Below are 24,805 nucleotides of genomic sequence, written 5' to 3'. Positions count from 1 at the left end.
TGAAGAAAATGATGGCCAAACCTTCCCTGTTGATGGCGTAACTTTGTATTTCTTCCCCAGAGGTGAGGAAATGTGTTTCCATTCAACAGATGCTCTTTTTGTTGCATGTCTGAAATGACAGACCTATGTCTCATCATCCAGAATCATTTGGGTTACAAATCATTGTCTTCCACTGAATGATGCTCAGGGAAGTCCAGAGACATCACAAATCTTGCATCTTTGTGTGCATGTGACAGTAACTGTGGAACCCAGCAAGAGTACAATTTCCAATACTGCAGGTGATCTCTGATGGTGGAATTAACACTAATGAACACTGTCTGTTGAGATGCACATCTGCTAAGCAGTGTCTGTGACATTCACTCTGGGATTACCGTGAATCAATTCCTCAATTATATGGACACTGTCATCTGTGGTTGATGTTGGTTGACTTCCTACCCAATCAACATCACCCATGTTTATGATGCCTTAGTCATTTCACTACAGCTGGACATGACATCATGTTTGTTACATATGCCACCAGAATTTCATGTGTATCTTTGTGCAATTTGCCAACAATAATCATACTGTCCCACATACTTCACTTTGGAATATGTTTCCAGTTGGCCTGCCATTTCACTCTTTACTGCAGGAGAACTGTGTGAAGTGGAGACCCAGAACATTTAATCACTTCTGACAATATGCCACTCTTGTTGTGCAATTGTCTTAGTATGTGACAACATGTGTAACTTAGTTTCTGAAGTCTCTGTGTTCCAGATGGATCCTTGTTGGAAAATGATGACTAGTCAGACGTAATACGTTTGTTTGTGTGGCCATTATCTGTAGCAGGAGTATAAATATACACTTCATAAAATCAAAGTATTTTTTTGTTACAATCTGGATTTATTTATTTTACAGACATATTTTGCCTTTTACCTTACAGCATCTTCAGTGGGTTTAATCTGGAATAATTCAGTTTTGTTACTGTTTGTGATACTTATAGATTACAAAAAAGTTCATGTCTTATATGCAAATAAATTCCACTCACTTATATTCATTTTTACAGTGAAAAACTGCCTTTGAATTTCTAAAATGACTAGTCAGGCAAATATTCACTGAGCAGGGCAAACAAGGATGAAAGCTATACATGAAAGTTAATAGCATCTTAATTTAGAGTGACCAGATGTCCAAAATCAAAATGTGGGACACAAATTAGAAGTTGTAATAAATCGAAATTCTGTGCAAACTGTTGTTAATACCATAACTATATGGTAGATTTGTATTAAAATATTTGGTTTACGCTACAACTACACACCTTTTTGTTAAACGCACACAAAACGAAAACATCAAAATTCCTCGCTTTACTAGCCGAGTAAATATTTTATTGTTGACACATACAAACACAATACATCACTTTGATGTAATGAGGTCCTTAAGTGGGGTAAGCAGTGATTACTTGAATAGGTTACTTACTTCTCGCTCTCAGTTATACTTTGCAGAAAAATGTAAGTCATACAGGCTTACTGACAGGCACAAAAAAAAAAAAGTTTGCTATCTTTTCGATTATGCCCTACATAATGCCAGCTACACTAGGTGTGTGTGTGTGTGTGTGTGTGTGTGTGTGTGTGTGTGTGTGTGTGTGTTTAGCTTGTCAGAGGATATATCTGAAAGCTAGCAAGTTTTCTTTCTTTTGTATGTGGAATCAGTGTTTCTGCTTTTTGATGAGTGGTCTTTAATCCTCAAGTATTTACTTTCTACAAGAATTTTCCTGCAACATTGATTCAAGAATGTAATATTTTCAAATAGAATTTTGTAAAAATAAATGTGTTAAGTTTCCAGAAAATGATCTTGGTTATAATCATTTCCTTGACAATTTTCATACAAAACCTATTTTTTTCATCAGTTCATAAAACATCCATGATACAAATTCTCTCTCTCTCTCTCTCTCTCTCTCTCTCTCTCTCTCTCTCTCTCTGCAGCAGCATTATTTCCAAGTAGAGCTAGTACAAATGCAGTAATGAGCTACAAATTTTGCACCAGATATCTTAACATGCAGGGAAGTTGAAAATAATAGACATCTTTCATCAACACACTTAGCTGTTCTTAATCCACAATTTTTCTCTTCACATACATTTCTGACATAGTTCACTTTCTCAAAAAATTCATCTTCAGGTATTTCTTTTGTAATATTTTCATTATACTCTGCTAAAGTTATACAACTTTGCTGAATTGACTTCCAAAGAGAAGAATTAAGACAGTCACTTACCACTGTTCATGGGTAACTGCCAGAACCTTACCCCTCTACTACTCGTGTCCAGTTCCTCCCTTACCTTCAGTCTTTCCTCTCTTGTCATTTTCTGCTCATATACTATTCCATTCTGAAAATGGATTCCACTTTTCCCCTTCTCTTTCCCACTCAGCTCTGTGATTATTAACATTATAAATAAATATGTTAACGCTGTTTCTGAGAGCCATCTATCAGTCCCTCTTCTGCCACCCACTATTTGCCTACCCTCTGCTTGCCCTGAATTTCTTTACCCTCCATGATGAAACAATGGTTTCATCTCACTCTCCTGGTATAGAACTTTTAAGTATTACAGGGTTTAGGTTAGCATCTCACTATTGTAGATCAGAAATGGAGAAAGGAGGAGTTGCCACATTCATCAGGAACTGTCATAAATTTAAGAACATAGACATTCATAAATTTTGCCTAGAACAGCATATGGAAGCATGTGCAACAGAATTAGATTTTCACAAAAAATCTTTCATAATATTAAGTGTATATCGAGCACCTGCAGGTAACTTTAATCTGTTTGTAAACCACCTTGAAGCTGTACTGGCCCATTTAACAACCAAAAACAAAGAAATAGTGGTTGCTGGTGATTTCAATGTAGATTTCCTTAAAGAATCTCCCAATAAGAACCTATTTGAGTTAGTAACACTATCATTCAACTTAATTCCCACAGTAAAGTTCCCCACTAGGATAACCACTTGCTCACAAACAGCCATTGATAATATCTTTATAGAAAAGTCAAATGAACAAAATTATATTACAAAACCAATAGTCAATGGCCTCTCAGACCATGACATGCAGTTCCTTCTGTTAAATGTTAATACTGAACAGGATATAAAATCTGTTAAATCTGAGCTCAAGAGGGTAATCAGTAAGCCAAAAATTGATTATTTTAGGACACTCCTCAGAGACATTCACTGGACTGATGTTTACAGTGCTCATGGCATGAATGAAAAATATAACATTTTTGCTAATAAAGTGCTTACCTTATTTGAACACTGCTTTCCCCCAAAACTTACCAAGGTTAGAGCAAAGTCTACAAAGAAGCCATGGATTACTCGAGGAATAGGGGTATCTTGTAAAACAAAAAGAAAACTGTATCTGTCAATCCGAAACATTTCCAATGTTGATGCTATAGCACATTATAAGAAATACTGCAAAATATTAAAGACTGTAATACGGATGTCAAAGCAAATATATTACAAGGAAAAGATAGTCATATCAGATAACAAAATAAAGACAATATGGGATATAGTGAAGGAGGAGACCGGTAGAACCAGACATGAAGAGGAACAAATAGCATTAAGAGTAAATGATGCATTGGTGACAGATGTGTATAGTGTTGCAGAACTTTTTAACAAACATTTTATAACTGTTACTGAAAAGATGGGGTTGTCAGGTTCGGTAGATGCTGCTATGGATTACCTTAGACCAGACATTTCAAGTAACTTCCATAATATGAATTTGACCCTCACTACCCCAACAGAAATAATGTCCACCATAAAATCTTTAAAATCAAAAACATCTAGTGGGTATGATGAAATATCAACAAAGTTAATTAAAGAATGTGATTCTGAGCTAAGTAACATATTAAGCTATCTGTGTAACCAGTCGTTTATCAGTGGAATATTTCCCGAATGGCTGAAATATGCTGAAGTTAAGCCACTGTTTAAGAAGGGAGATAAAGAAATAGCATCAAATTTCCGTCCAATTTCACTGTTGCCAGCATTCTCAAAAATTTTCGAAAAAGTAATGTACAGTCGTCTTTATAACCATCTTATCTCAAATAACATACTGTCAAAGTCACAGTTTGGATTTCTAAAAGGTTCTGATATTGAGAAGGCTATCTACACTTACAGTGAAAATGTACTTAATTCATTAGACAAAAAATTGCAGGCAACTGGTATATTTTGTGATCTGTCAAAGGCATTTGACTGTGTAAATCACAATATCCTTTTAAGTAAACTAGAATATTATAGTGTAACAGGAAATGCTGCAAAATGGTTCAAATCTTATATCTCTGGCAGGAAACAAAGGGTGTTATTAGGAAAGAGACATGTATCAAGCTATCAGGCATCATCCAACTGGGAACTAATTACATGTGGGGTCCCACAAGGTTCCATTTTGGGGCCCTTACTTTTTCTTGTGTATATCAATGACCTTTCATCAGTAACATTACCAGATGCCAAGTTTGTTTTGTTTGCTGATGATACAAACATTGCAATAAATAGCAAATCAAGTGTAGTCTTAGAAAGATCAGCCAATAAAATATTTGTAGACATTAATCACTGGTTCCTAGCCAATTCTTTGTCACTAAACTTTGAAAAAACACACTACATGCAGTTCAGAACTTGTAAGGGGTGTCCCAAGAGTATATGTCTAACATATGATGACAAGAAGATAGAAGAAGTGGACGGTGTTAAATTCTTGGGATTACAGCTTGATAATAAATTCAACTGGGAGGAGCACACCACAGAACTGCTGAAGCGTCTTAACAAATCTCTGTTTGCAATGCGAATTTTGTCAGACATAGGGGATATAAAAATGAAAAAGCTGGCATACTATGCTTACTTTCATTCCATAATGTCATATGGGATTATTTTCTGGGGTAATTCATCAAGCCAAGCTAAAGTTTTCCGGGCACAAAAACGTGCAGTAAGAATTATATGTGGTGTGAACTCAAGAACATCCTGCAGAAGCCTGTTTAGGGAACTAGGGATACTAACTACAGCTTCCCAATATATTTATTCCTTAATGAAATTTGTCATTAAAAATATATCACTTTTTCAAACCAACAGCTCAATTCATGGAATCAATACTAGAAATAAGAATAATCTTCACAAGGATTTAAAGTCACTTAGTCTTGTACAAAAAGGTGTGCATTATTCAGGAACACACATTTTCAATAACTTGCCAGCAGCCATAAAAAGCTTAACAACCAATGAAATTCAGTTTAAGAGAAGCCTAAAGGATTTATTGGTGGCCAACTCCTTCTACTCCATTGATGAATTTCTGAGGAAAACCAACTGATTTGTATATAAGTACAACATAACTTCTGCACAATTTCAGTGCAGTAATGTGTTCACTGAAAATTTGTGTGTGTGTGTGTGTGTGTGTGTGTGTGTGTGTGTGTGTGTAAGTATAATCTAACTTCTGCACCTTTTCAGTGCAGTAATGTGTTCATTGTAAATAAGTATTACAGTAGTTGTATTACATGTTTCTTACCTTATAAATAAATATAAAACTTTTTTATTTTAAATTCAGTGCAATAGTATTTGTAAAATGACTCTTAGTGTTCATTAAAAAATGACGATCATTCCACTTGGGACCTGTGGAATGGTACATTAGCTTATTTGTTTTAGTTTAAATATTTGTCATGTATTGTTGTTTTTCTGACATGTTCCACATCCTGGAGGACCTCCTCACTATGGATCAATTGGAATGAAAGTAAATCTAATCTAATCTAATCTAGCATAAAGGTAACCAATCTGAAACAGTTAGTGCTGCTACAGCCACAAAGGCATGCACATCAAGCATACGTGTGGTGGGACGAAGAGATGCAGGGGTGTGCGTAGTTGTATACTATAGTTAGAAGACTGAAAGCTAGTATAAATTACTGAACTTTAAATGAGCATGTGTGCTAACTGCCAAATACCATCAGGTGACTGGTTGGCACTCCCCATAATTTTGTTGTTTCCCTCCAGGAATTACCATATCACAATCATAACAGTTAAATATTTCATTAACACATTGAAGGATTATTCTGATTTTAGTACCTTTAACTGTTCAAATGCTGAAACTCTAGCTGCAAGATATGGCCAAACACAGCTGTCAAAATAACTATAGTCAACCTCAAGATCCTCTGTGTTTGGTTCTCCTTCCTCTTCTGTAGGTGATTTGCCACAGATGAAATGTCCACCACCCTCTCGCCTGATAACAGATAAGAAAGAAATGTGTCATAACTGTGTTCTAGAATACTTCATAATTTCTGTACACTAACAAGAAACTGAAATAGAATTATTAATCTACAACCACATAGCAGCACACTCCTTTCACATAGAAGGTGGCTGTGATACGTCATAGAATGGGCTCTACAACAAACCAAAAGCACTGTTGTGCCATTCTGATGCATGACCCACAAAACAGCTAACCACAGTTCAAGGAGAATGGCTGGAATTGGGTACAAGTCACATACATCATACTCAATGGCATTCTGGATGTCTTAAATAGAACTGGTGTCTGGTGACAGAGAGACAATGCAGTCTACCCTCATGTCCATGGAGCATTCCTTAATGCATACTGATTCAAAAAACTTAGTAGAATTGAGCCAGGCGATGTCTCAATAACTTCCAATACTTCAACAGGTGAACACCCCATCATTTTCAAGGCTCAAATGCAACACAAAAGTACAGCGCAAGGAAAGTGGGGCTATTCTAATCAAGAACCATAATATGTCATATTATAACACTAACAGTGTAAACAACTAGTGCCATTACACAACCAGAACTAACCAACATCAGACATTATTGAGATGGGACCAAGTAACACCACCTTCGTTCCTTTGTTGTTTTACCATGAAGAGAGCAGGATTCCAAGCAGAATTCAAGCAAAACCCTTGATCGTTATTTATAAAGTCACCTACTAATTTAATCTCAACTGTTTCTGTAATAACACTATCCCAATAGCTGGAAGTGTGTGCTGCCTTGGTACCAGTCATCCTGTGGAATATTAGAACACAGAGATTAACATCTTTGTGTTCTTATATTCCAGAGGATAACTGGCACAAAGGTAGTGTTCTGCTATAGCAGATTTCTTGGCTGTTGTAAGTGTGTATGATGCTTAAGCTCTATACACAGGTCCTCCATAGTCATGATGGTCTGACCAGTATACAACATGCTACATCTACAAGGGGTATGGTAGACACCCAACCACTTTACCCACACTAAAATCACTGTTAACAGATACTAGAAGGATCCTAATCTTAGATGGTGTTTGAAAAACACGCTTCACACCACCCTTTGACAGAATTTGACCAACCATGTTGGAAATAGTAACTGTTGTGATAATCAAATCATGAAATAATGACAGAAAAAGGATAAATCATCTACATATGAATATTAGCTGTTAGCCTTGCCTTGTAACTTAGACAGGGACATACAGTGCAAGCTACTTTAATCAGTCCATTAAGAGGTCATACATCCTGAGAAACCACTAATTTCATGCTCACTGATTGTGAATTGGAGACAAGAAACATGAAGTTATGTCCTATCTGTATGCAATCAGTCTGAAATGCCAAATGCTCTCAAATGCGAAGTAAGGTAGAGTTCAAGAGTCCAAAATCAAAATCAAAAGAGTTCCAGTCTTTGATGACCAATACCCTACAGCAGATCCCATGTGAGTGAGCATTACCTTAAGCTAAGCTTGTGAACTAAGAAAGACTTGCATAGCTTGCCTGTATGTGCCTCTGGGCTAGGCTCATTGGTCTCCATTGTACAATTGTCTACCTGTTTCTATGTCTGTATGTCACTCTTATGGTGATGAATACTTGAACCTAAACGTTTGATTAGAGCAGTGGAATCTGGTACTTCCATGGTTTGTGTTCTATAGGCCAGGGTGCCCATTTGTTCTGGTAACTGAATGGGGCATCTAGTAAGCCTCATCTATGTTTTTAGAAACCAGTCTATGCTCTTCTACATATTCACTGCCCACACAGGAAGAAGCAATAAAAAGCAGACCAGTAAGCCACCTGTGAATCTCGCTTCTCTAACATTACCATGTCTGCCTCCTTAGCCTAACATCCAAGTCTTTCTGTACTATCTCCAACCAGAGAGCAGGCCTCAGTTTGATCCCATTGCCATTTCACTCCTGTACACAGCCGCTCATGTGTCAAGAATACAGATGACCAAAACTCCCATGTCACTTTTGACATCAGTGGGATTCTTTAAATAAGTGTGTTGTGACACAGGTTGGGTTATAACACTGTGTTAAGGCCAAAATGCCATAGACTTACATGCCACTTCATTATTTACATCACTCACCTAATTTGTGGTTGGTTGATAGCACAACATGCATCTGCATTATAACCGTTCTGGTGAAAGCTGACTTCAACATGGGCTAAGCTGACAAACTATCTGGGTCTAATCTGATGTGGGCCCCATGAACCAAGATACAAAGTACCCATTTATGCTGAACCAGATTGTGACAGTTGTCAGCATGAATATACAAACCAGTACAAGTTGGCTTCCTATGCTGGCATGTCCCAACGTACCATCAAATTTCCTGGTTGTCAACATATCAAGGGAGGGAAGGCAACCATCCTTTTCCACTACCATAGTTACAAACCTTAAAAGAATCAGCTATGTAACTATAAAAGCATGCTGGATACAGTGTCATCAACTCCAGGATATGTTACTCAAAATTCATACATATTATAAAAATAACTCTTCTCCTAAACCACTGCTCCAATATCAACCAAACTTGGCACACATATCACTTACTATCTGAAAAGAATCACTGTGTGTGTAGGAACACCTGCCTATCAGATGGGGGGGAGAAGCTGTGAGAAAGAAGTGTAGCTGACAACACATAAATAGCTAGACTTCATTCATCCAGTATTTGAAGATGAGCGCAGTTGTGAGTTGCAACAACTTTAGACACAATTAGAAATGTTTACAAAGTGTTTTTTCACTGACAACACCCACAAAATGATGAAAGGAAAAAAGTTTATTGCTTACTGCATTTTTGCTGTGCATGCAATGAAACTGCCACATCAGGCATGAAATTTTAATTTATTACTTATTTGCTGCTAACTGTATTCATCACAGTAATCACAGTAATCATACATATCACTGAATGTACCTGCACAATTACATCATTGCACAACACATAGTTCAGGAGATATGGTGTAATCAACATTGAGCTGTGTGTAAACAAAACTGCAAGGTGAAATTCGCTAGAGAAACAGGTGAAATATGTGTACAAATATATGTGAAATGTATTAACAAGGTGTGAAATATATGTGACATGTATGCAGGCAAAGCCATGGATAAAAAACTCCTCCTAAGCCCCTGGATTCACTTCACTCAAACTTGGTTCACAAACTATTTGCTATCTGGAAAGCAACACTGAAAGGGTAAGAACTGGTCAGTGAGTAAAAAGCAAGTGGAAGACAACATATGCCGAGATATATGTTTGTTAATTCAACACCAAAACTAACCTCAGTCAACCATAACAAATCAGATAAGAATGAGAGTGAAGAGTGAGACCACATCGAAACTTACTGAAATAAAAGTATTGTTTTGATGCAGTCCATGTCACTGATGTAATAAACCTGCTGAGTTCCTAATGTGATGTACATACCAGTCTACTACAGGGCTCAACAGAGTATCAAAATGTTTTGTTACATAGTACATCAGAGCACCGAAAATGGGCTCAGAGGAACATCTTACTTTGAGCTCTTTGCAAGGGTATATTATCTAGAAGGGACAGCACAATAACAGTCATGACTTTTGATAGTCTCTTTACGAGGAACATTTCTCCAGGAAGTTGTCACTCTTCCTCTTAACACAGTTTGTTATGTCAGCACTTAAATCTACAGCATGTTGGATCAGACTGTGTCTTTTGAACATAATCCTGTTTGTCCAAGACAACCATAGCATTTCCCTTGTCCATGGGTAAGATAACAATACCAAAATCCACCCTGAGTGAGTGCAAAGCAGCCCTCTCAGCTGTTGTAATATTACTCTTGGTCAAAAGTACCACAATTAATACACAACTTATTTGTATTTTAACCTCCTTGGCAGTGTCTAGTGGTTGTTTAAAAACAGCCTGTTTGACAAGTAATTTTAAGAGCTGGCAAATGTTTGTGCAACAGTGTAAAATTCAACCTTTCCCTAGCTTGGATAAAGCTGCATCAGCCAGAAATTTCCCTGTGCGATTGACCACAGAATGTTGAGTAGTGATATCACACTCTGAACCACAGAAAAATACACACTTAGCTGAATGCCGGACAGTAACAGAACAATATTCCTACTCATGCTACATCCAAGACACACTGTGCAGGGAGCCCCAAGAAAATGCCAAAATTGATAAAGCAGTCATCAAATGAAGCCTTAGAAACAAAATCCAATTGTAAGTGAGTTTCATGGGTTTGTCTTACATTGGTTCAAAGGTCCACATCATCTTAGGCCATGAAAATTTGTCAGCTGTGTTACTCCACCTCCAAGTTATCTTTTGCTAGAATGTTTTTAGCTAAAGACAGAGCATTCACACAACGTGTTACTGACCAACCATGAAGCAAGTGAGTAATGTAAATAAGAAGGTGGCACATTAGTTAATGGCATTTTCACTTTACACAGGCAGCATTTCGAACAGTATTGGTCAGATTCTTTGGATACATGATGTGTAGTGTGTTTTTTGACCATCATATAAGATTACGGCCCTTTTAAATCTGTAAAGGATGACCTTGGATTACATAAGGCAGTTTTCTGACATATCCCATGCAGCTGTGACATGTCGTACCATATTTACCCAATAACAAGACAAGATTCTTTCTCAGATTCATCATTCAAAAACTAAAGGATCATCTTACATTCACAGATTAAACTATTGTTGCTGAGGTCAACATTTTTACATCATGTAACAGATTAATATAGAGGTCATCTAATACTGACAGTGAAGCTTTAGTAATTGAGGCCACATGCAGATTTATGTTAAAGAATTGGAATTGATATGTAGTGTCATAAAATTGCTCTTACTAGCATTTATGGTACTGCCACTGGTGCAGCCATGAGTAATGTCTAATTTGACTACAATCTGTTTTAATGGATTATTCTTTAACATATCTTATTTTATCAATAAACCACTGTTAATTTTTTTCTGGATTGAATAGAGAAAGTTATCACAAAAGTAATGAGACTTGTTAATTAGTTCTGTTGAGTAAACTGTAAAATCAACTTTACCTAAACATATTATGCATTATTAAAGAAAAAAACTTGCTATTTTCGCAATAGCATTGAAAAAGATCACAACTAAATCTTTTTCTCAGTTAGCAGCCTTTCCATTTATACTTGGAATTGAACTGAATTTAAAATTGGAAACATACTCAACAACAGTATACATTTCTGCAGGAGACAGTAAAAGTCTAGATAGGTGTCAGTGGCATAGTTATGTATTTCATTCAGCAATGAAAAAATGGCTGTGTGCTCAGATCCCAACATAAACCACAAGCTCAAAGATCACAGAACATCTGGGCGAAACGATCAAATATTTGTGACAATCAAGATAATAAATTTCAGTGCTGTTTGTTTATGGAAATACACTGTCTCTTTTCTTGCCTCTCATTGGTTAGACTAATTATCATCCCAGATAATGATATCAGTGATTATTATTATGATGATGATACCACCAATGACTAACTTAGATAAAATGTAAAAAGGAAGTGTAAATAAAAATTTATGTAAACCATTTCTTTTTGTTTATTTTAATTCTCCTTGTACTACCAAAATGTAGACAATCAATAAATGGCATATGTGTCAAATAGGTATAAAGCTAATTTTTTCAGGGAGATAGTTTATTTCAATAAAACAGTCTGTAGCTTTGATTAGTCACAATATTTAAAAATAAAATTTTTTCAAGAAGCCCCTTAAAAAGAAGGAGGCTGCCTTATTTTTGGGGGTCATCTCACCCACAGATCATATTGTATACCGATCAGACCATCAGGGCTGTGGAGGTCCTGTATATAGAACTGAAGAGTCACAAACACTTACACTTACATCATTTAATATAATTAAGTACTGATTGGCATTAAACTGAGAATTTCTGTGTGGAGTCTGAAATGTTGCTCTCAAGTAGTGTCCGACCAAATGTCAATTTCTGGCCAAAGTCAATTAATCAGCTATCACTCTAAACATTCAGCTGAAGCCAAAGATTTGATAGCTCCACTAAATTTCATTCAAGATTGGCAAAATGTGAATAAAATAATGCCTTTTTTAAAATATAATATAGACAATTTAATGAGATTGTTAAAATTATCTTGCAACATGTCAAATAACAACACTTTGAAATAAAGCCAATTATAATATTTATTTATTTAAAAAAAAGTACTTGAACAATTACAACTAGAAAAACACACAATAATAGCCAAATGAATGATAAATTTCCATTAGCGTTTTGATATCTATCAATGAAAAAAATAATAATCAAAGTTATAAAGTCTTATGTTGTAAGCTAAAAATAATAATTTGTTCAAACATTTTCACCAATCAAGTTAGTTTGCCTGTCTGCAAACAACTGTCCCACTGTGCTGAACAACTGTTCACTAGGATCACTAATAGGAGGAGCAGATAAATATTTAAGTGCAATTGGGTGTAGATAAGTATAAGTACATGTGCTTTTCACAAACTCAATCCTCCTCTTCTCAGTCAGATAAAAATGTTTGTAAACATATGATAAAACACCAAAGTAGATAATCTAATTTGTGTGTGAACTTGTATTTACTGGCAAGGGTGGCTAACCAATGCAACACAGTGTACTTAAGTCTGCGCCAAGTATGTCAAAGCTTTGAGACTGTAGCAATTTAATTGTCAGGTGTTCACTGCACATGTGCAGTTCCAAAAATTAGTTCAGTTTTGGCACTTGCTAGGAAATTCGGCTTCAGCCAAAACTTTGGCACATTTTGGCTGAAGCCGAAAGTTTGTCTGAAGGTGGGAGTTTTGGTCAAAGGTTTGGTTGAACACTACTCTCGAGTCAGATTTCTACACTACAAATCATGGCATTTATCCCTATTTTGGAAAACGTATCTCACTGCACTTACAAGTGTTCATACTGTGAACAAGGCACTCTACTCTTATACTCTGTTTCTTAACTTCAAATACATGTAGTGTTACTGGGAAACAGTCACTGCTCTATTTCTTCTTGACATATTCAGATACTGTCAATATTTTTGAATCCAATGAATATCCATTGTCTCTCTGAAATATAGGGGACCATTGCAAGATGAGACAAAAAAATCAAATCATTGTGAGAGGAGTCAAATACTTCTAGTTCATAATTAATGCCACATAGTTGGTACCCATCATGTTATTTGTATATTCAAGCCAGATTAATGGAAACATGGTATCTGATGTACCTCCACTAATGATGCATGTGACTTCAGAGAGCATGTACCCACACATTTCACAGGTTCACTTATAGAGGCCACTTGTGTTGGCCCCCTGGCACACACTGGTGAGCCACTAAAGAAACATCATTATTTAAGCGAACGTAAATGAGTGCTTCGCCTATTCTTTATGCTGTATTACTGTTGTCCAGTCAACATGTTCAGTGCTATGCACAACCTGTATCTTACATGTTGCTCTATAAAGAACTATATTCCCTGGTTACATTTTCTCTGCGTGATAAGTCACTCAACAAGGATCTCAACAGAAGAAATACTCCAACTTCTCACTGCCCAGCAGCAAGCTTTCACAGAATAACAGCAGGCTTTTGCTACCGCTCTCAATCAAGTGGCATCTACGTTTTCATGGCAGGTTACTCTCCCATAAGTGCAACCATTGGCCTTTCTGGCGTATGATGAATCGACTGAAGATTGGGACTTCTATGAGACATGGTTAAGCCAACATTTCCAGGTTTTTCATGTGGGCGGTGCAAACTTGTGTGAGACTTTCTTTCTTTCCTGGCTTTCGTCGTGCATTTATCAGTTGCTGTGCCAGCTTGATCCCTTGCAAGAACTGACCAGCTTATCATTTGATGAACTGAACAAGCCACCCATTTAGGATCAGACAGCCATAACTACATTTTTGACACTTTTGAGATGTTAGTACCATAAGATACACGAAATCAAGACCTACATTACAATCAAACAAGCATAACTCTATCTTTCCATTTCCATTTTAGTTGTCAATGTATCTACATTTTATGAAAACTAGTAAGAATCAGATAGCCGGAAGAGCTTTTTAGACCACTGGACACAGTGTTAATTTGTGAAACAGAACAGCTCTTATGTTCCTCTGAACCTAATAGAACTGTTAGAAGTTGCTTTTCCTGATACTTCTCTTTAGAAGCATTGTCGTTGTCACTCTGTGACAAGGCAAGGAAGATAAATATTGTTTCAGTTGTGAATGGGTTTACAAGCAAGTAGGAGCACTATGGGGTCCAAAGGAAGAAAGATGGTTCAAATGTGCCTGGAGAAGAAACAGAATTTAATGGAATCTTGTAAGTATTAGAATCTGTTTCTTAGTGTATATATTTTGGTAGTATATAGTATATAATAATAATTATTATTATTGTTGTTGTTACAGCTGTTGTCATTATTATTATTATTATTATTGTTATTACTGCTGTTGTCATTATTATTATTATTATTATTATTGTTTATATTCATAGCTGAGGAAGAACATGATGTGGAGATGGTCAGGACATTCATTGGTTCAGATACAGATGATGATCTTTCCTATGAACCAGACAACACTGCAGATTCTGGTGAGTAGCCAAACAATTACTGGACACTATAGCAGTTCCACTTAATTTTCTTTTCCGTTCCTCTGAATACCTGTCATGTTATTGTTACAGACAGCAGTACTGAACATGGAATGTCCCCTGTAAGGAATGTCACAAAAATTGCTGAGAATGAAACTAATGCATAAGTAAATCATCACCTTCAGGAAGGGGAAATTGCAGATGACAATGCTGGTACTGAGAGTAGTAACAAAACAAGAAAATGAAAAAGGTTGTGGTTAAAGAGAAACGGGAAGGAAATCAAAGAAAAATCAATTGACAGCATGGTAGGGCATATATTTCTACAAAGAATTCCGAAGTTCCTGAAAGAAATGTGAAGCCAAAAGATTGCACTAAATGTCCACAACAGTGCACCAGTAAGTTTACTGAGCAAGACAGACAAAATTCCTTAGAGCCTATTGGGATCTTGTGTCAGTTGATCTACAAAGGCAGTACCTAAATAAGTTAGTGGAAGAAGAAGAAAAACCAAGTGTGAGGACAAAATTGGATAACTGACGAAGAAAGAAGACCAAGAAAAGTGTGTATGCAGCTTTTTCTCAAAACATTTGATATTTCTGAAAACTTTGTAAGAAATACTATTAAAAAAAGAGATGAACATCATGTAACTGAGAAAGAGCAAAGAGAATGTCATGAGCCAGGTATAAAGATACCCAAAGAAAGTAAAGAGGCTATAAGGAAACACAGTAAGAGTTTTCCTACCCTTCCTTCTCATTACAAGAGGAAAGAGTGTACAGCAGATTATTTACCTGCTGATATAAGTATTAAGATAATGTATGAGTTATATTGGGAACAACGTTATGGGGAAGGAAAGATAGTCAAGAAATTATGGCTGTATAGGGAGATATTCACAAAGGAATTTAATCTGAAATTCCACAGGCCATAAAAAGATATGTGTGATAAAAGTTTAAATTTTTCACACGTATCGGCTGAGAAAAGGGAAGACAAAGGTTTTAAAAGGGAACAGGAAGAGCATCTACAAGGGAAAAAATGGCAAGGGAATTTAAGAACATTAAGAAAGAAAGTGCAATAAAAGGTGAATCTTTGCTGGCTGAATTTGACTTCCAAGTTGTGCTTTACTGCCCTAAAGTGAATACAAAGGCATTTTTCTATAAAAGAAGGCTCTCCATGTACAATCTCTCAGTTCTTAGTGTAGGAGAAAACAAAACCGATTGGTACATGTGGGATGAGACAACAACAAAAAGGGGGTCCGTAGAGGTGGCTTCATGTCTGTGGGATTTTTTGAAAAATCATGCACAAGAAAAACCGATAAACTTGTTTCCTGATACATGTGGGGACCAGAACAGGAATGTTAACACAAGCATGCTGTATTTACATGCAGTGAATACACTGGACATTCCAGCTATTGACCAATGCTTTTTTGAGCCTGGACATTCACAAATGGATGTAGACTCAGCACGCAAGCATCAAAAGAAAAAGTAAACATGTGGATGTTTTTGATCCAAATGGCTGGTATACAATTGTAAGCATGACTTCCAACAAGTACAGAGTGACAGAAATGGATAACACTCAAATTTCAGATTTGAATCAGCTTCAGAAGAAAATAATTCAGAATAGGAAAACTGCTGAGAATGGAGAAACTGTGAAATGGCTTAAGATTGTTTCGATGCAGTATAGGAAAGATCAGCCTGACATGATATGTTTCAAGTATTCCTACAAAGATCATGACTTTCAAGTTTTTCACACCAAGAAAAGACCTGGCCTATGAAATTCTCCAAATTCAGGACCTGAAGACAATACTCTGTGCCCAGCATGTGAGAGTCCCCTCTACATAAGTAAAGAAAAGAAAAAAGGTCTTATAGATTTATGTAATAAGGGTATTATACCTCCTAGGTATCACGCATTATAGCAAGGACTCAATGCTGCTAACAATTTAGAAAATGAGAAAAACGTGGGAGAATCACAGGAATAGACTTCATGTTTATTTTTTGATTTTGTCTCCTTTATTATTGTTGCTAGGTCACCACCTTAGCTATTTCATGTAAACCACTAATTTTGGTTCGTTTAAATGTATGTGTTGTATTACTTTTTAAAACAATCAACCGTGAACAGAAAAACAGGTGCGAGGGAACACTGTGTTTTGTTAAAATGACTTTTCTTGTGTTTCTTATGTGAAGTTTAGAAAACAAGAATATTATGTCTGTTACCTGTAAATTATTTTATATGCTGCAGACAAATAATGAAAAGTGAATATAATAATGGCTTTTATGTATTCTCCATCACAGACTGATGATAAACTTCCTGGAAAACACTTCTTTTGCTTATAGCACTCATTGAAAGCATTTCATTAGTGTCCATCGAGTGACTAAAATATGTAACACATAGTAGAAAACAACAGTCAATGAAGTATACTTTTTATTTACCATAGATAGGTTTGTGAGAAACTATTAGAAAGTACTCAGTTTCTTGGACAAAACCTTTAAATCAAATCATCTCAAAACACTGTTTTTGTCGTTACGTTTCTTTGATCCTAGATGGGTGAAGCATCTCTCACCAATTATGCTGTGACAGAACGCATGTCATTGCAACACATGCATAATTTAACCATTGTCAGAAATGCCCAAACCAATCTTACAAAGCCTGGGCTGCAAAATTATGCAGGTTGAGCTGTCAATGTAAATATGTCATTAGTACTTATCACATATCCTACACTGATCACATGGCACGTGGTGTTGTTATTTTATGGTCCCAGATAGGGAAGTCGGTGAAAAAGCACTTCAGTGTCAGAATCCAACACTTATGGATGTGCTCAATATAGCACAGTCCTTTGAAGTGTTACAGGCCACAGGCAACCAGATTGCTGAATCAGGGGAAGTATAGGACGTTACTCAGTCAAGCGCTGTTTGGTACACTGCAATGTTCAGGATGATAGGGACGCTGATGGTGCAGTACAACCTTTTACTTGGTGTCACAAGGGACAGCAATGGTTACAGCCACACTAGCAACAAAACACATCACAGCAGCAGCTGCATGCCACCATTCCATTGTGCTGTATGCCCTAAGCATTGGGTGATTTGAAACAAGTATCAAAGAAAGGCCACATTCCTTTGTGTGTAACACCTCTTAAAATGTGGCAGACATAATTGTACTGATGGACATAAACTGTACTTTACAATGACTGTTTTCCTGATAAATTCTTTATTGACTTGTATGTGTTTAATAAACCACTAAAAATGCGACAGGACATGGGAACTGCAGTGACTTTAGTAAATGCACAAACATACGTGGACTTGGGCTCCCCTCCCCTCACATAAGTTTCACAGAAGTTGGTTTGCTTCAATAAATAGCAGATCCTGATCCTAAGTCAGTTCTCTGCTCCTGTCTCTTAGAAAGGTGTTGTTCGCCCTCTCACCTACCTTGTTGTGGCGCATTCACATACCACAGACAGGTATGGGTTAGATGCACGTAACGCTTTCGGTTTCTCGACTGCCAATGAGGTAAATTTAGTATCAGATCAAGTTCCATATCAGAAGCTGGAGCCCTCTGGTCTGAGTTGTCATCTCTGTTTTCCCCTGGCGTATGTTGTGCTACCAGTCTGATACATACCCTCTGCCCCGTCCTGATGAATATTTGCAAAATTGTCAGGTGGCCACTACTTTTCCAAGACTGATTTGTTGGAAGTGTACTTCCAGCTTCCCTTCCTACTAGGTGCCTTCTCATTGTCAATAGATGTTTTGGCCTATACCAGTATCAATGCTTGCTTTTTGGCATCACTAGTGTGCCTGCAATTTTTTAGCAGTTTTTACAACAGCTGACAGTCTCTGTACCCAGATGCATCAATTGCCTTGGCAGTATCATTGTTTTGCGTTCATCCACAGAAGACCATCTTAGCAATCTCTGATCATTGTTTTCTGTTTCACAGTATGCTGGTCTCACGTACAATCTTTTAGCCATCAACTGAGTACATAGGTTTTGAAGTTTCTGACACAAGGGTTAAGCTGTTGTGTCACCACATTAATGCATTTGTGGCTTTGCCATGGCCAGCCTCTGTTAAGGATCTGCAGGCATTTCTAGGTAAAGTTGTGTAAGTTTTTACTGGATGCATCCACTATTGCTCACCCACTTCACATGCTTTTGCATGAATATGTGCTTTTTTTCTGGTCCTAAGCTTCTGACCAAGCATTCACTTTGCTTAAATCTAAGCCTCAATCTTCCCTGTGTCTGACCACTTCTCAGCTGGGTCAGCACCTTGTGTTGTCTACAGATGCCTCTCACCATAGTGTTTGCATGGTGTCTGAACAACGCATTGCTTACACTTCTAAGAGTTTAGCTCCCACTCAGCAGTGGTATTCTCAGATTGAAAAGGAGGCTTTAGTGATTGTTTTCACCCTCAAGAAATTTCATATGCTCTTCTATGGTTACAATTTCCATTTAATCATGGATAACGAGTCATTGGTTGTTCTTTTTAACCCTCCAGCTGCCATGTTAGACAAGGCAGCACATCATTTGCAGCAGTGGGCTCTCCCCTTCTCCTGTTATGATTATCATATCCATTACTCACTGACAGTGCAACATGCAAATGCCAATGCCTTATATCACCTTCCAATTGGGCCAGACCCACGATTCAATTAGGACAAGTTGCTTTGTTTCTATTTAGATACTGAGAACAAGAAGGCAGTCAATGGTTTTTCCACCTCTAGTGCCACAATAGCATCGACTGTCACCATGGGTCCTGTACTTAGTCAGCCCTGTCTTTTATGCAGTGCGGTTGGCCGATAAAACCCCTGGGCCGTGCCTTGTATCCCTTACATAATTATTTCTCTCTCCAGCACTGCCCTTCAGTGTGTGATGGGGTTCTTTTGTCCCTACAGGGGATGCTACTCTCTGTGTTGTGATTCCTGTTTCCTTACTCTGTAATGAACTGCAACTTCTGCCTGTTGGTCATTGGGGGACCTCTCATACCAAAGCTTTGGCCCGCCAGTATGTGTATTGGCTGGCCAAAGATGGGGACATTATGCAGTTTATTGCTGCTTGCACTATTGTGTTCAACAACAGGTGGCCCCACCTTTTTACCTCTGGCTGACACTGCAGCACACATGAGAGTATCTACATATCAATTCTGCTTGGACATTCCCCCCCCCCACGACTCATTAGCAGCCATCACCAATGCAGCTCCCACGGGACCTGACGTTGCAGCCACCACTGCTGCCTCTGCCTCTGTTGTTGGGTTCTGTGAGGCCATCAACGCTGACCTTGATGAGGATGTCACGATGAAGACACCATGCCCGCTCCTGCCCTATGGCTTCTTATGAGCAGGGGGACGGTGAGCCAGCCCGTCTCTCATGACTTCCACCCCTACTCGCCAGTGCTTGCCTGCCACATGCTGCAGCACCTGCCATCATTGGGCAACAAAATGGATGTCAGCACCATCGCTGGTGTTTTCCGTGATTCATAATCTCAGTACCTTGTGAGATCAGTCCCCCCCCCCCCCCCCCCCCTGCCTGCCCCCCTCCTCCATCCACCCGTTTTTCATTACACCAGTGCTCTTTTTTCTGTACCATGCATTTTTCTGTGCCTGATGTTTGTAGTGATGTATGTATGTAGTTTTCCCATTCCCTAGAAAGGAGGAGTGATGTACCTTCACTCACAGCATGTGCGATTTTAGAGCACGAGTGTCCATACAGTTCACAGGCCCGCTTATAGGGGCCACTGAGGCATGTTCTGGTGAGTTGCCAAAGAAACAGCATTATTTGAACAATCACAAACAAGTACTTGGCTTATTCTTTACACTGTATTACTGTTGTCCGGCCAATGTGTTGTGTTATGCACAACCTGTATCTTATGTGTTGCTCTTTAAAGTACTATGTTCCATAAATTGTGTTTGCCCTTGCTATAATGATATTCATCACAAGGTTTGCTTCAACAAAGAGGAAATATGAATTGTATGATATCTCAAGAGGATAGCATTACACATGAATTTCATAAATGACAGCACCAACCCTTGTTTTACTGGTCAGGACTGACACGCATTTATGACCTGCAAGCAATGTTGTAGTAAAGCATGTGCGAAAGCCATTATTTTATCTTTGCAGTTACTTCAAGTTGTTGAATACTCTCTCATGACACCGAGTGATGAAAGACTTATCCTTAATTCATTACTATTGATACTGTTCTTCAGACACACCTGACTTTCTCTCCAGCTGTTGGCAAAGCTTTTGTTGAAATATATCAGTTTAAATGGTCTATGACAACAGTGTCTCATTTATTTCCCATATCAGTAAATAAGACGGGAATTTCCAAGTGCTGGAAAGATTTGTACACTGCTGTCATTTGTATGAGATCTCGATAAGGATTGAGCAAGTGGCCTTATAACCGAAACAAATATCACATACTGGTGAAAGTTCCTGGATGGCTATGGCAAATAAAATCTCTTATAGACCACTACAAATCTTCTAAAACACTAAATGACCAGCTCTAGGCGTGTAATGGAAATACTGTAGTTATTTGGTACAGACAAGTCTAAAAATAATAAGATGCCTTTTGTCTTGTGTGACATATCTCTCCTAAGGCAACATTTCACTTCTGTAAGACATTATAATTGTAAATACTTACATCATACAAGAAATGTGTATGTAAATTTTAATATACAACATTACATATAACAACATATAATATGTAAATACATGCAACTTAATACATCTACATACAACATGAAAACTAAACAACCACTTTCCAGTATTAATAAAAACATGTCCATAACTAGTTTCCAGTATGTGTATGCTTCCTCTTGTCTCACTGAATTACTGATTTTTAAATGCTCATGATACTGTATTGTCACCATCATCATAACTTTGCATTTTTATAAATTCTAGACATTAGAGGTGTTTTACAGCATTCGTCATTTCCTCTACCCAACACACTAGGAGCCTTAGCTATGAAAATTATAACGTCTCAAGTGCTTGGTGTCCATAGCTTCCTGCACTTGTTGATCTCACATTGTAGTGTTTTTCCTTGTGTTCATAAAATCAAAAACCATTCATTCTTGTCCCCATCATTATATTTTGCAGAGTGCTGTAGAAATTTTTATAAAATTTTTTGTGCCCTAGGAGAAGATTTTAAGTAGTGTTGCTCAAATTCTGTGCAGGTTGTTGCCATTTGGAGGATAAGATACAGTATTTGGATATGTTTTACTTGACTTTTTGGTAATAAAACTGAAATGCCTTGGTATTATGAATAGTAAAAGTTACTTATTTATAAGTTTGGGACAGAAATATGTTGCAAAGAAAAGAAAAATTAAAAAGAGCATCAAAATAAATACTGTGTTAATATCTGGATCCAGTTGTCACTTGGACATCAATGAAAGGTGGTGGCTAACTATGTTACAGGCTGACTGTTTGAATATGCTACTTTATTTCCTTCAATATTTATGTACACAAGGTGTCAATTTCAAAGTGAGAACAGTCTCCAAGATCGATAACCCATAATCTTCTCATATTTTTTGGGTCCCCTTAGGTATATGGCTGCAAGGGAGGGGAATAAAACCAATGCACACTCCATGTGCATACCAGGGGGAGTCATTCCAGATGTGGAAAGGGTCCTTCCGGATGCCATGAAGTGTACATGGTGCACCCATCTGCAGCTGGTCACTCATGTCAGCACCAATAATGTGTGTCGCTATGGATCGGAGGAAATCCGCTATAGCTTCCAGCGGCTATCTGATTTGGTGAAGACTGCCAGTCTCATTAGCAGGATGAAAGCAGAGCTCACCATCTGCAGCATCGTTGACAGGACTGACTACGGACCTTTGGTACAGAGCCGAGTGGAGGGTCTGAATCAGAGGCTGAGATGACTCTGCGACCATGTGGACTGCAGATTCCTCAACTTGTGCCATAGGGTGGTGGGGTTTTGGGTTCCACTGGATAGGTCAGGAGTCCACTACACACAGCAGGCAGCTACACGGGTAGCAGGGGTTCTGTGGCATGGAGTGGGTGGTTTTTTAGGTTAGATGGCCTCGGGCAAGTACAGAAAGGGCGACAGCCTCAAAGGGTGCAGGGCAAAGTCAGGACATGTGGGGACCAAGCAGCAAACGGCATTGTAATTGTAAACTGTCAAAGCTGCGTTTGTGAAGTACCGGAACTTCAAGCGCTGACAGAATGCACCGAAGCTGAAATCGTTATAGGTATGGAAAGCTGGCTGAAGCCAGAGATGAATTCTGCCGAAATTTTTACAAAGGCACATACGGTGTTTAGAAAGGATAGACTGCATGCAACCGGTGGTGGCGTGTTTGTTATTGTTAGTAGTAGTTTATCCTGTAGTGAAACAGAAGTGGATAGTTGCTGTGAATTATTATGGGTGGAGGTTATACTCAACAACCAAGCTAGTTTAATAAGTGGCTCCTTTTACCGACCTCCCGACTCAGCAGCATTAGTGGCAGAACAACTGAGAGAAAATTTGGAATACATTTCACATAAATTTCCTCAGCAAGCTATAGTCTTAGGTGGAGATTTCAATTTACCAGATATAGATTGGGACACTCAGATGTTTAGGACGGGTGGTAGGGACAGAGCATCGAGTGACATTATACTGAGTGCACTATGTGAAAATTACCTCGAGCAGTTAAACAAAGAACCTACTCATGGAGATAACATCTTGGACCTACTGGTAACAAACAGACCCAAACTTTTTGACTCTGTAAGCGCAGAACAGGGAATCAGTGATCATAACGCCTTTGCAGCATCCCTGAATATGGAAGTAAATAGGAATATAAAAAAAGGGAGGAAGGTTTAGCTGTGTAGCAAGAGTAATAGGAGGCAGATTTCAGACTACCTAACAGATCAAAACGAAAATTTCTGTTCCGACACTGACAATGTTGAGTTTCTATGGAAAAAGTTCAAGGCAATCGTAAAATGCGTTTCAGACAGGTACGTGCCGAGTTAAAACCGTGAGGGATGGGAAAAACCCGCCGAGGTTCAACAAAAAAGCTAGAAAACTACCGTAAAAGCAAAGAGAGCTTCACTGCAAATTTAAAGACAGCCAAAACCTCTCAGACAAACAGAAGCTAAATGATGTCAAAGTTAGTGTAAGGAGGGCTATGTGTGAAGCGTTCGGTGAATTCGACAGTAAAATTCTCGGTACCGACTTGACAGAAAATCCTAGGAAGTTCTGGTCTTATGTTAAATCAGTAAGTGGATCAAAACAGCATGTGTAGACACTCTGGGATGATAATGGCTTTGAAACAGAGGATGACATGCGTAAAGCTGAAATACGAAACACATTTTTCCAAAACTGTTTCACAAAGGAAGACTGCACTGCAGTTCTTTCTCTAAATCCTCGCATGAACAAAAAAATGGCTGACATCGAAATAAGTGTCCAAGGAATAGAAAAGCAACTGAAATCACTCAACAGAGGAAAGTCCACTGGACCTGACGGGATACGAATTCGATTCCACACATAGTACGTGGAAGGTGGCGGCAGGAAGGACATCCGGCCACCCCTTTCCAGTAACCTTGCCAAATCTGTTCCTAACAATGCTGACCCTGCCTTAGTGCAGGACATGGCACCAGTGAAAGATAGAAAGAAAGAAAGACAGAGTACATGAAAGAACTTGCCCCCCTTATAACAGCCACGTACCGCAATTCTCTAGAGGAACGGAGGGTTCCAAATGATTGGAAAAGAGCACAGGTAGTTCCAGTTTTCAAGAAGGGTCATCGAGTAGATGTGCAAAAACTATAGGCATCGATCTGTTGTAGAATTTTAGAACATGGTTTTTGCTCATGTATCAGGTCATTTCTGGAAACCCAGAAACTGTTCTGTAGGAATCAACATGGATTCTGGAAACAGCGATTGTGTGGGACCCACCTCGCTTTATTTGTTCATGAGAACCAGAAAATATTAGATACAGGCTCCCAGGTAGATGCCATTTTCCTTGACTTCTGGAAGGCGTTCGATACAGTTCCACACTGTCATCTGATAAACAAAGTAAGAGCCTACGGAATATCAGACCAGCTGTGTGGCTGGATTGAAGAGTTTTTATCAAACAGAACACAGCATGTTGTTCTCAAT

General features: G+C 38.1%; 1 protein-coding gene across 1 annotated transcript in view; it reads right to left on the bottom strand.

The window, feature by feature from the left end:
* The window catches only part of LOC124795892 (FAD-dependent oxidoreductase domain-containing protein 1-like), a 215,122-nt gene that overhangs the window by 73,729 nt on the left and 116,588 nt on the right, over positions 1–24,805 (bottom strand). The window contains exon 7 of the mRNA XM_047259971.1: positions 6,046–6,199. Coding sequence (XP_047115927.1) covers positions 6,046–6,199 — 154 coding nt within the window. The remainder of the gene's footprint in view (positions 1–6,045; positions 6,200–24,805) is intronic.

The sequence above is a fragment of the Schistocerca piceifrons genome, chromosome 4 (assembly GCF_021461385.2).
Source record: "Schistocerca piceifrons isolate TAMUIC-IGC-003096 chromosome 4, iqSchPice1.1, whole genome shotgun sequence".
Lineage (NCBI taxonomy): Eukaryota > Metazoa > Arthropoda > Insecta > Orthoptera > Acrididae > Schistocerca > Schistocerca piceifrons.
The sequence above is the reverse complement of the archived record's forward strand: the minus strand, read 5'-3'. Positions and strand labels throughout refer to the sequence as shown.